General features: G+C 46.9%; 1 protein-coding gene and 1 long non-coding RNA gene across 2 annotated transcripts in view; one reads left to right on the top strand and one right to left on the bottom strand.

Annotated features, from left to right (window-relative positions):
* Positions 1–5,599, top strand: part of LOC109313591 — a 14,992-nt gene extending 9,393 nt beyond the window's left edge. Inside the window, exon 2 of the long non-coding RNA XR_002102091.1 lies at positions 4,818–5,599. This is a non-coding gene — a long non-coding RNA (uncharacterized LOC109313591). The remainder of the gene's footprint in view (positions 1–4,817) is intronic.
* On the bottom strand, positions 1,568–9,433 carry CUNHXorf56 (chromosome unknown CXorf56 homolog). The gene is made up of 7 exons (XM_019540221.1): positions 9,278–9,433; positions 8,264–8,381; positions 7,764–7,805; positions 6,335–6,473; positions 5,837–5,926; positions 3,017–3,109; positions 1,568–2,231 (listed from the first exon to the last, which is right to left on the bottom strand). Exons 1-7 carry the CDS (start codon positions 9,399–9,401, stop codon positions 2,169–2,171), a joined length of 669 nt encoding a protein of 222 aa, XP_019395766.1. The 5' UTR covers positions 9,402–9,433; the 3' UTR covers positions 1,568–2,168.
* Positions 9,434–10,406: the final 973 nt, after the last annotated feature.

Genomic DNA, 10,406 nt, shown 5'->3' with positions numbered 1-10,406 from the left:
AACACCTGCATCCATTGCCTTTGTGACCTGATCATAAAAGGCAATCAGGTTGGTCTGACATGACCTGCCCCTAATGAAACCGTGTTGGTTGCCCTTGAACATCATCCCTGAAGCCGGCCCATCACAGATGTGCTCCTTGAGGATCTTCTCAAAGAGTTTTCCTAGGATTGAGGTAAGACTGATGGGCCTATAGTTGCCTGGGTCCTCTCTCTTCCCTTTTCTGAAGATGGGGACGACACTAGCTATCTTCCAATCATCTGGCACCTGGCCCAAGCACCACGAGCGCTCATAAAGCCGTGCCAAGGGTCCTGCAATAACCCCCGCTAGCTCCCTCAACACCCTGGGGTGGAGAGCATCTGGACCCGCTTAAACTATTTACTAGGTTGGGACTGCCCAGTGATGTTTACAAATGGGTCCTGGTACAAAAAAGGTTGAGAACCACTGATCTAAGCCCTCTTTGGTCATGTGGCTTCCCAGCCACTCACAGGTGTTTCTACTTAGGCTAGCTGCCCTCCAGACCAGGTTATAGCCCTTAGGCTAGGAACTACTGCCATCCCAGCCTGGTTCTGCCACGATATTATTGCATAGCAGCTGCCAGCTAGTTCTGCAATAGTTGATATGCAATCCAAGCTGGCTCAGCCCTAGCAAACTACAGTAAAGCAACTCACTCTGCAATAGACATTGACAGCCTCTAAAACCCTGGCAACCTATTCTCCTGTAGCCCATAACACACCTCCTAGCCTACCTGGAGCACTCCCTACTGCTGATTCTCCCTTCAAGTAACTGAGAGTCTCTGCCTCTGTTACAGGTGGAATTTAAAAGGTATTGTGCTAAAGTCATAAACAGACAGAAGCAGTGAGAAGGGGCTTCAGGCTGTTCTATCAAATAAGAAAAGTAGCAGCAGAACAGACTTCTGTGATAAAGGTGCTCACTGTATAGATGGGGTCTTAACATTTGTCTTGTACAAAATATTAAATAGTAATTAAATTCTAAGCAAGCTTTTCCCCACCCACCTAATCTGATGTATGAATCCAGTTATTTTGGGCAATGAGTTCTCAAACAATAAAGATGGACATCAAATCCAAATTAAAAGGCAAGAATTCTTGTAGGTGCTGTCTTTTATTGGATCAACTGTATGGCTGCTATAGATAAAGGTATGCTTTTGGGTATCACAGTACTCTTCCACAGGCTTCTTGCCTGAGAGACTTTCATGTACCTCTTGGACCATCACCTCAATCCTATCATTGGAATTAAAATGGTTCATATAACTTAGTCAAGGTACCACTTTGTTAAAGAAACTGGTCTGTGGTGTTTGTTACGGTTGGGTTTTGTTTTCAGCAGTTTAAGGTAGAACTTCTGTTTGATACGCCTATAATACAGCTGTGCTGGCACAGGTACATTTATGGAACTTTTTGACCATCACTCTTTCTCCAATTTAAAAAGCAGGTCAGCAGTTTGAGAAATAACAAGCCATGTGTACCCTGCAACTCCTGCCAGACATATCCAGCAAACATTTCTAAACACTTTTAGTATCCTAATACAGATTTGGCCAGAGACTTCCAGAAACATACTTCTTCTCTTTGGAGTTTTATAGTGCACCTGATGAGGTCTGTTCTGTGAAGATACCTGGTCTGTAACAATACTATAGAAATCCATATAGCTTATTGCCATTCTAGCTTGCTTATATTTCGACAGATTTGTTTTTGGGTTTTTTTCATTAGAGGGACATGACTTAGTTTTGTAAAGTTTTATTTTCTGTATAATTAGGTTTTTGCTTTATTTATGCGTCTAAAATATATGTACATCTGGAAACATCAAAAGATTGGTGCATACTTAAAAGTGCATGGATCCCCATATACAGCTGGGGGGGAGGGCTTTCCCCTGAAACAGACATTACCATAAATGTCAGGGTGTTAGAGACAAAACGCCTGAGCGTACACAGAAATGCAATTTGAAGAAAGTCCTTGAAGTCCTTTGTTATATTACACCACCTTAAATGAAAATACAGCCAAGAGCTGAGATAGCACCATCCCCCAAGTCAACTTCAATGTACGGCTCTTCTATGCATGTGCTTTGCTTCTGCAAGGTTGATTGAAGTCTCTGGTAGGTGGTTGTTCTGCCCCTCTAAGTGGGCAGCTGCCCAAGTGGTGACAAGAGGAGGTTTTTTCTTATTTGAACTGGTTATCAATTAGGGTTCCCTTCATCTTGGCTTTCTTGGCTTCCAGCTCAGCCTGATTAAAAGCAATTAGGACAGAATAAAGACTCTAGACAAGGCCAACGTCAACATGGGTAATTTTTCCCTCCAGTGCTTCACCGAAGAACAATTCTCTATTCTGCACATAGCTAGCGATGAATGTAACCACCTGCCTTCTCTGCAAAGTGGAAAACTTTTTCTCCAGTCTCTCCATTGGCTACCTCTGCTTCTGGGTGCACAAACAAGTGCAGATTAAAGTCTTTGAAATCCTGGATGATCTAGTGCTACTTAGACATGAGACCACTTCACACCTTATATCCTGCACTGGCAAAATCACTTGCAATGTTCTTGCTGTTGATTCCTAGGACAACCTTTCCAGGATTAGCAACAGAGTTACCTCAGTGGCAGGTCCTTCTCTAGGTCTAGGACATGCGATACCTCCAACGGTTCATGCTAGAGCGTGGGTTTGGTAGGCTCGAGGACACAACATGTTCTACACTTATGTCAGACAAAAGCAAGATGTTGCTAGATATCCCCACATTACCCGAGAAAGACCTACAAGAACTGGATGGACTTTCTTTTAATTTTTACAGAGAATTTTCTCACCTGAAGCTAAAAAATTCAAAAGAAATAGTTTGGTCTGTTAAGCTTAAGCCAGTTCTCTCCCTAAAACTGCAAGGTGCACGTAAAACTAAGCCAGGATGCCTGAACACCCACAGTGAGGTTTTAAGATATACTTCTTAGGCTTACTATTAGCACAGGGATTCACACCACAAAGAATGCACTGTTGCAATGACAACGCACTGAAAACAAGAGACTCACCAGCTCCTGCAGCCTCCTCTTGCTCATGCCTTTCCGCTCCAGCTGCTTCTCAATCACTTTAGCATTCTGTGCATACGAGTCTGCAATTTCTCTCTGAAAACCATACAGCATCCTGTCAGTCTGTGGTCTAGTGGTGCACTGACTAATTCAGGTGGTAAATGAGACACACAGGATCACCTTCCAGATCAGTAGCAACTGGAATATTCCTTACCTTCAGCCTGAACCTGTACAATGATCCCCTACAGTGTCCCACTGTGCTAGTGATAATTTTGTTCAATTACACAGTCCTCCTAGAGACACAGATCAACAGACACCTACACAATGATCACTCTGCCTGCCCTGAAATGCAGTCACCTCTAGAGTCAGTGTGGTAGAGGAGATATCTTTTATTAGACCAACTAAACAGTTGCAAAAAAATATCTTCTTTATTTTCAGGCTTTCGGGCACACATGCCCTTCCTCAGGCACAGGAGAATGCAAAGATTGTAAAATTTTTCCCAGAAAGAAATTAAAATTAATATTGTACAGGAGAGCTGGGGGGTGGTATAAGTTCTCCTGGCTGGAAAAAATCATTTTATGCACATTAGGTTCAGATGAAAGTTGGAGCAGTCTGTTTACCTCAAAGCTGTCTCATCATCACCTCTAGCTTGCACCATGCCTGCTTTCTCAATGTGCTTAGTAATAATGGCTTAGAACAGGAAGTAGGAATGAGAATGCAAGTCACTGGGCCAGCTTTAGCTTTATCTAGGGCAGGCTTGTCCAACATGCAGCCCTCCAAGTTGTTTTCTGAGACCCGAGGTGCTGCAACGGGAAATGAAAGTAAATGCTGTACTTTCATTTCGGGGGTGGGGGGTGATGTGAAGTGATACCGCTTCCCATGAGATCTCTGAATATGGCTTGCCAGCCCACTAGGTGATAAAAAGTTCATGATCCAGCCCTGGGTGATAAAAAGTTCATGATCCAATTCAAAAAGGTTGGACACCCCTGATCTAGGGTGACTAGACTCCCCCAGGCTGCAGGGAGTCAATGGTCAGTTAATGACCCAGTGTTCTTTACTTCATGAACACCTGTGAAGTAACACTTAGTGTTGGCAAGGTTTCCTATTTCACAGTTCCTGCCACTCTGCATCCCCACCCTGAGATGATCCTCTGAAATCCAGGACTGCCCCAGCCAATCCAAGACATATGGTCACCTTTGCCACCATCATTATTTCAGCCTATAATCACTTTCCAGCTGGCACAGGCAAAATGCCATCAGGAAAGGGCAAGGAAAGATGTGTATAATGAACAAAATCCCTTTTATTAGCATCACCATTCAGAGGAAGGTCTTCTAGGCTCAAGTATTCTGTTGTTGAAAAGCAGGCTAGCAAATCGCCTTGTTCATTTCAGTCAATCAACTGGATTGCAACAGGCAAACGAAAGGAGAAGAATGACAAGGAAGGGGGGAAATGAATGAGGTCACTACAGAGCAAGCCCAAAATAGCACAGCACAAGCTACCCTAGCATGGGTGGAACAGGCCCACTGCACAGCCTCTCTCAGGCTGAGGTATACTTCTGCTTGTTTTGCAGCAGGGTAGCATAGCCTGTGCAGAGGTCTACTTAAACATAGCTGGGCTGCTGCTAGGAGCTGAACTGATGCTACCAAGGTCCCTCTATTCTACACTGCAGTGTCAACAACCTCTAGACCCTCAAACTGCATCTACTGTGCAGAACCATCCCAGCACCTGGGCTAGATTTCTGCTGTCATATCCCATGTCCCTCAGTGACAGGTTAAACCTGCCCTCCTTCTGACTTCACCTGCAGAATGGCCGTTGTCATTCAGCATGGAGTTGATGTGACAGTGAAAGTGAAGCTATTCATTACGAAGGCGGCCAGTTCTGACAGCAAAGACAAACAGCATCTAACAGCCAAAACTCTGCATGAGAATATCTAAGAATCCAGCTTGCATGTGGCAATGTGACTCGTAGCCTGCCTGACCAATTACCCTGTCTTTTCACTTCTTTCCTGTCCACTAAACAGGAAAGTGTCAATTTGGGTACCTTTCCCCAAATTATGGATCTTACTGGTTATACACCACAGCTTTTCCCAAAGGCTGGTGTCAGCACCTGGCAACCTGGTAGCCTAGAAGGAAGCTGGCAACTCTGTTCAAATGCTCCAGAGGTTTTGACCCCAAATACACAGCAACAGGGAGGAAAAAGTACAGTTTAGGTGCAATGAGAAGATTGAACTAGAGAAGCAAGAGCAACCTGACTTAATTAGCCTGTCTTCTTATTTCAGAATGGATGGGCTGCCAACCCAGCCTGAAATGAAACAAGAGCTATGTCTCCTAACTCAGGCTTAAACTGCCTTCAAGATAGGGTTGGAGTTTTTTCCTGTATGGACAGAAACAGGCTCAGGGGTACCACCCAGACCATAGTCCAGGGTAACAGTGCAGCAAAGACACAGCTCTGAAAAGCACAGAGGAAAAGGTAAGTCAAAGAATATACACGCTAAGTTGAGAGGACAACTCCTGCATACTAACTCAGTAGAGGAGATTATGTAAAAACAGTATAAAGGGTTTTTTTCTCCTTTAGCCTATCTCGGAATAACAGATACCCCTCACTAATACCAGTAGGATGCAAGAGCCCAGAGCAGAATTTCTACTGGATCCAGCGATGTACAGGTAGCCGGATACGACAGCGAAGAGCCCAGAGTAAATGCCTAAATAGATAAACGAGCATTCTGAATGTATTGCCATTCAACCAAGAAACCTCTGGAGAAGCTGCATTCAATGCCCCAACAGGACACCGCTTGCCAGCACTGGCAGGACAAAGGAAACTCACCGCCTCAATCTCCTCCTCCTCTTCATCAATGGTGGAAACTGTGACTGAACTGAACTTCCCCATGTCTTTGGTCCGTTTTGTCATCATCACCTAGGGGAAACAAAAAAGGTGTTGCTTTAGTTCAGCATGTATTTGTATCAACAATGACCCCAAAGCCTTGAAGCAGTGTTTAAACACAGCCGACTGAAGAGGGAAAATAAAATTCAAACATAAACCAGTCTGAAGCGCTTGGTGATTTAGACCAATGTTCTGAGAGATGCTGGGAGTCCTCCCTACTCCGCTTTCTCTCCCCTCCAGTTTCAAAGTTTCTGTGCTTTAAAAACCTCTGCCAAGGAAGACTAACTGCAGTCAATTCCACTTTTCCAAACAACCACAAGGGACCATCAGTGACTGAGCACAAGCCCAAACTATGCATTGGAGATGAAAAAGACTTACTAGGTCCACCTGCACCCCTTTGAAAGACACGGTTAACTTTGTAATTCATCAAAGCCAAATTACCTTTTTGGGAGGCTCCTGTTTCTGAGTATATATGTTTGTTTTCCCAAAGCCCTGGCCAAACTTGACAACGGCTCCATCAACGATGAAAGTAACTGGGGCATTCTTCTGCTGGTGCTGGTAAAAGAGCAGCAGTCCACACCTGAAAACAGCAGCGCACCTACTCGTGAGAAAACAGAAGTCTTTTCCTCCTGATTAGATGCTTTCAAAAACATCTTGCACTGCAAACCAGTCAACTGACCATGTAGCCAATTAACCTGTGTGCTATACAGGACAAAAATGATCTTCAAGTAAATAACCAAGTAAATAATGCTCCCTTCTCGTCAGCACAGAGGTAAAAAGGGATCTTGAAGTCATTAGAGACTTCAGGATGAACATGGGCCGCCGATGCAGGGACGCAGTCAGGAAGGCTAACTGCACCTTGTCCTGCATCCACAGATGCATCTCAAGCAGCTCCATGGAGGTGATCCTCCCCCTCTATGCGGCACTGGTCAGGCCGCAGCTGGAGTACTGCGTCCAGTTCTAAGCGCCGCACTTCAGGAGGGATGCGGACAGCATGGAGAGGGTCCAGAGGAGGGTCACTCATAGAATCAGAGGGCAGCAGGGCAGGCCCGACTAGGAGAAGCTATGAGAACTGAACCTGTTCAGCCTTCACAAGAGAAGACTGAGAAGGGATCTGGTGGGTGTCTATAAACTGGCCAAGGGAGACAAGCAGGCAATGGGAGAGTCCCTGTTCCCCCAAGCACTACTGGGAGTAACAAGGAATAATAGCCATAAGTTGATGGAGAGCAGATTCAGGCTAGATATCAGGAGGCACTACTTCATAGTCAGGGCGGCTAGGATCTGGAACCAACTTCCAAGGGAAACGGTGCTCACTCCTACCCTGGGGGTCTTCAAAAGGAGGCTAGGTAGACACCTGGCCGGGGTCGTTTGACCCCAGTACTCTTTCCTGCCCATGGCAGGGGCTTGGACTCGATGATCTGCTCAGGTCCCTTCTGACCCTATCAACTATGAAACCATCAACCTAAGGATATTAAATCTACACCAAGCATTAGAAAAAAAAAGTCAATACTTGAAGGGTCACAGATTGAGGCTGAGACTGTCTTAGAATACTGTTTTTGTTTCCCCTCCTATCACGTGACCCACACCCTCCTTTTCAGTGTTACCAAATTAATAAAGCAAGATTTAAAAGTGCAGTAAAGGCATGATACCCAGGAACACTGAAAGAGTCCTGTCTTGGCACTATGGCCCTGACTACTGCACATAGATGAAGGTTACAAAATGTTAATACCCCTACTACATGTTACAGAAGAAAAACATTATTTCTAAGCAATGGAGCTAACAATGGAAAGCCATAAATAAATACCAAACAATGATACACATTCAGATCTCTCCATACTGTACAGATAAGTTTTGCTCCGAAGTCACTTACTTTCCACACTTCTTCCTGTATTGCCGCTCAATACCTTCTGGTCTGGGGAAGAAAGAGAGAAAATGGGAAGGCATCTGACACGTGTGTAGATACTAACGAGAGAAGTGCATTAGAAATCCACAGAGCAAACAGAAAGGAGGCCAGACGTGCAGCCAGATAAGGGGTTTCAGCTTTGTTTGCCTTTTTGCCTCACTATTAGCAGATCTGTAGTCATAAAAGGGTGAGATGATATACAGTTTCTTCAGTCTGGACTCTACACCAGGTGGACATGGGACTGGGAAAGAATGGTTAATGGGGTGTCACTGAAGTGAGAGAGACTGAACAATACAAAGGTGTAGACCAGGGAAGCAGTGTTATGACCAAGGAAAAGATACCTTCTGTCTCTTCCCTTAAGACCCTATTCAATTTTTTTCTTCAAGAAAAACTCGCTATCTTGACTTTACCACTACTGTGAAACAGGAAGACAAGAGATCTACTTGTCTGGCATGAATGCTGCGTACCGTCTGAGATAAACGTTCTCCTCTTCCTCTGTGTTACAGAATTTATGGGCATGTTTCGCTGCGTCAATCACTCGAGCTCTGTCTCTGGGCCGCATGGGCAGCTTCTCCAGTTGACAGTCTGCAGAAGAAAGGATGGAGATGGTTGTAGTTTCATCTTCATTGACAGGGACAATATTCTAGTGGTTAGAAGGCCATTTTCTCGTCTTTATGAAGACCAAACATTGCCACACATTTGCACCCATCAGAATAATCAGGACAGTGACGTTACTCCATGAGGTTTCTCCACTGTTTCCTGGCGAGTTAAGTATTTAGCAGTTTACTAACCTGAGCCAAGTCTAGCTACTGAAACGTGCCTGGAAACCCACAACAGCATCCCTCTTGCCCATCCCCTTTAGCCAGACAGCATCAACGGGCTAGAACGAAGCAGCTGGATTCACCACAAGACAGCATCAGGAAGGGATCTTCTCAGAGAGGAGGGGAAAAGAAAGGGTCCCAACACAGGGACTAGGTGCCAAGAATGGTAAAAAACCTTAACAACGTTAATCCTCAGCACTGCTGTGTGCCTTTGGCCCCCACCACATATTATGCATATCAGGCAATTAACAGGTGAACTGCACAATAAATGTAGGCCAGCCACACGTGCAAAGCAACTGCCACACCATAAAAACGACAGCGCAGCTTGGCAGTCACCAGAAAGCGAGGGCCCTGCCACACGTTCCAGTGAAAGCGGTTAGAAATGCTCAAAGCACAAACTTCACAGCAGGCTGTCACAGCCGGAGAGTCTTTTTTATCACCCGAGCCGACTTTGCACGTGTGCCTGGTCTCTGCTTATAGCAAGATCCCCACTCCCCGCCAACTCCTCAGTCGGTCTAACCAGAGATCACCTCTACCAAAGAGTCGGGCCCGCCACAGCAGTGGGGCGGCGCGGCCTCACGCGATGCTGCAGGCCCCAGGGCTGGCGTCGACCCCGCTCTCGCTGAGGGCCCCGGCCCCGCCGCCCCTCCGGCCGCTCACCCAGCACCAGCACCATCTGCCCGCACAGGCAGTAGTAGACGTGCAGCGGCTTCTCGCCATCGTCGTACTCCTCACGGTCGCGGGTGTCGGAGCAGACCACCGAGCGCGACACCACCTTGGGCATGATGGCGGCGGGAGCGGGGCGGAGCTTCCGGAGGGGGCGGGGCCTCGTGCGGAGAGCGGGGCGGGGCTGCTTCGCGCGTGTCTTCCGGGCTCCGAGGTGCAGTGAGGTGGGGGCGGCCGTCCTGCTGTGAGGTGGCTCCGGGAGTAGGCTTGCGTTTTGCCTGCTGGGTCGGCTCGGGTGGTAGACTGCCCGACACACGTGCGCAGCGTTTCAGACCCGACAGCAGGGCGGGTCCGGCCCTTAGGCGAACTAGGCGGTGGCCAAAATGTGGACGAAGTACACGGGGAACAAAATAACAGGCGTGACTTTGAAGAGCAGCCCTGGATGCCCACAGCTCCACCTTGCTCTAAGGCCTTGGGTTCGGTAAGGGGAGAAAGACCTCTGAAAAGATCTCGGAGGAAAGATCACTAGAGTCGCGACTCCGGCCTGTCCAGCTCTCAAGCGGACTTATGACGAGGGCATACCGCTGGCAATGTCATCCTAAAAGATGAACCCCTAGTCCTAGATCAACTTACAGCTCGTGACACTGTCTTCTTACACCTTCCTTCTCTCTTCCAACCACGCTTTTTTAAATCTCAAGCACCCTAGATTTCATCTGTCGCGTTTAAGATTTCATCAAGAATATGAAAAGGGTGAAACAATCAATACCTTTTTTTTTTTATTGTTTTATTGTTCATTTCAAATGTCAAATGAGTACATGCAAACTTTGGCAATGTGTAGGGGTGCATGCACACCCCCTGAGCATGGCAGGGCACCTCCTGCAAAAAGGCACCGCCAACACTGCCAGAGGTACCTGTGGGTGGTCACCACTTGCCACCCCCCTTGCCGCCAACACTTACAGTTGGCAATTGTTGCTGGCTGCCATTGACTGCCAGCCAGTGCTTGCCACGCACCCCACATCAACAGTGCTGTGGCTGCCTGCAGGAGCTCCCCGCTTACCGCTGGCAAACTCATGCTCCCACGGCACCTGTGGGAGCTTGCCGTGCCCCCCCCCAGCCACTGGGG

The sequence above is a fragment of the Crocodylus porosus genome, unplaced genomic scaffold (genome assembly GCF_001723895.1).
Source record: "Crocodylus porosus isolate Cpor-Errol unplaced genomic scaffold, CroPor_comp1, whole genome shotgun sequence".
NCBI classification, from domain to species: domain Eukaryota; kingdom Metazoa; phylum Chordata; order Crocodylia; family Crocodylidae; genus Crocodylus; species Crocodylus porosus.
This window is presented reverse-complemented; position numbering and strand designations above follow the sequence as displayed.

Coding starts and splice junctions, on each gene's coding strand:
- CUNHXorf56 (XM_019540221.1), bottom strand. CDS start 9,401: ATGCCCAAGGTGGTGTCGCGCTCGGTGGTCTGCTCCGACACCCGCGAC. Junction 6,474..7,763: donor TACAGGAAGAAGTGTGGAAA/GTAAGTGACTTC, acceptor TGCTGTTTTCAG/GTGTGGACTGCTGCTCTTTT. Junction 2,232..3,016: donor AGAGGAGGCTGCAGGAGCTG/GTGAGTCTCTTG, acceptor GCTTTTAATCAG/GCTGAGCTGGAAGCCAAGAA.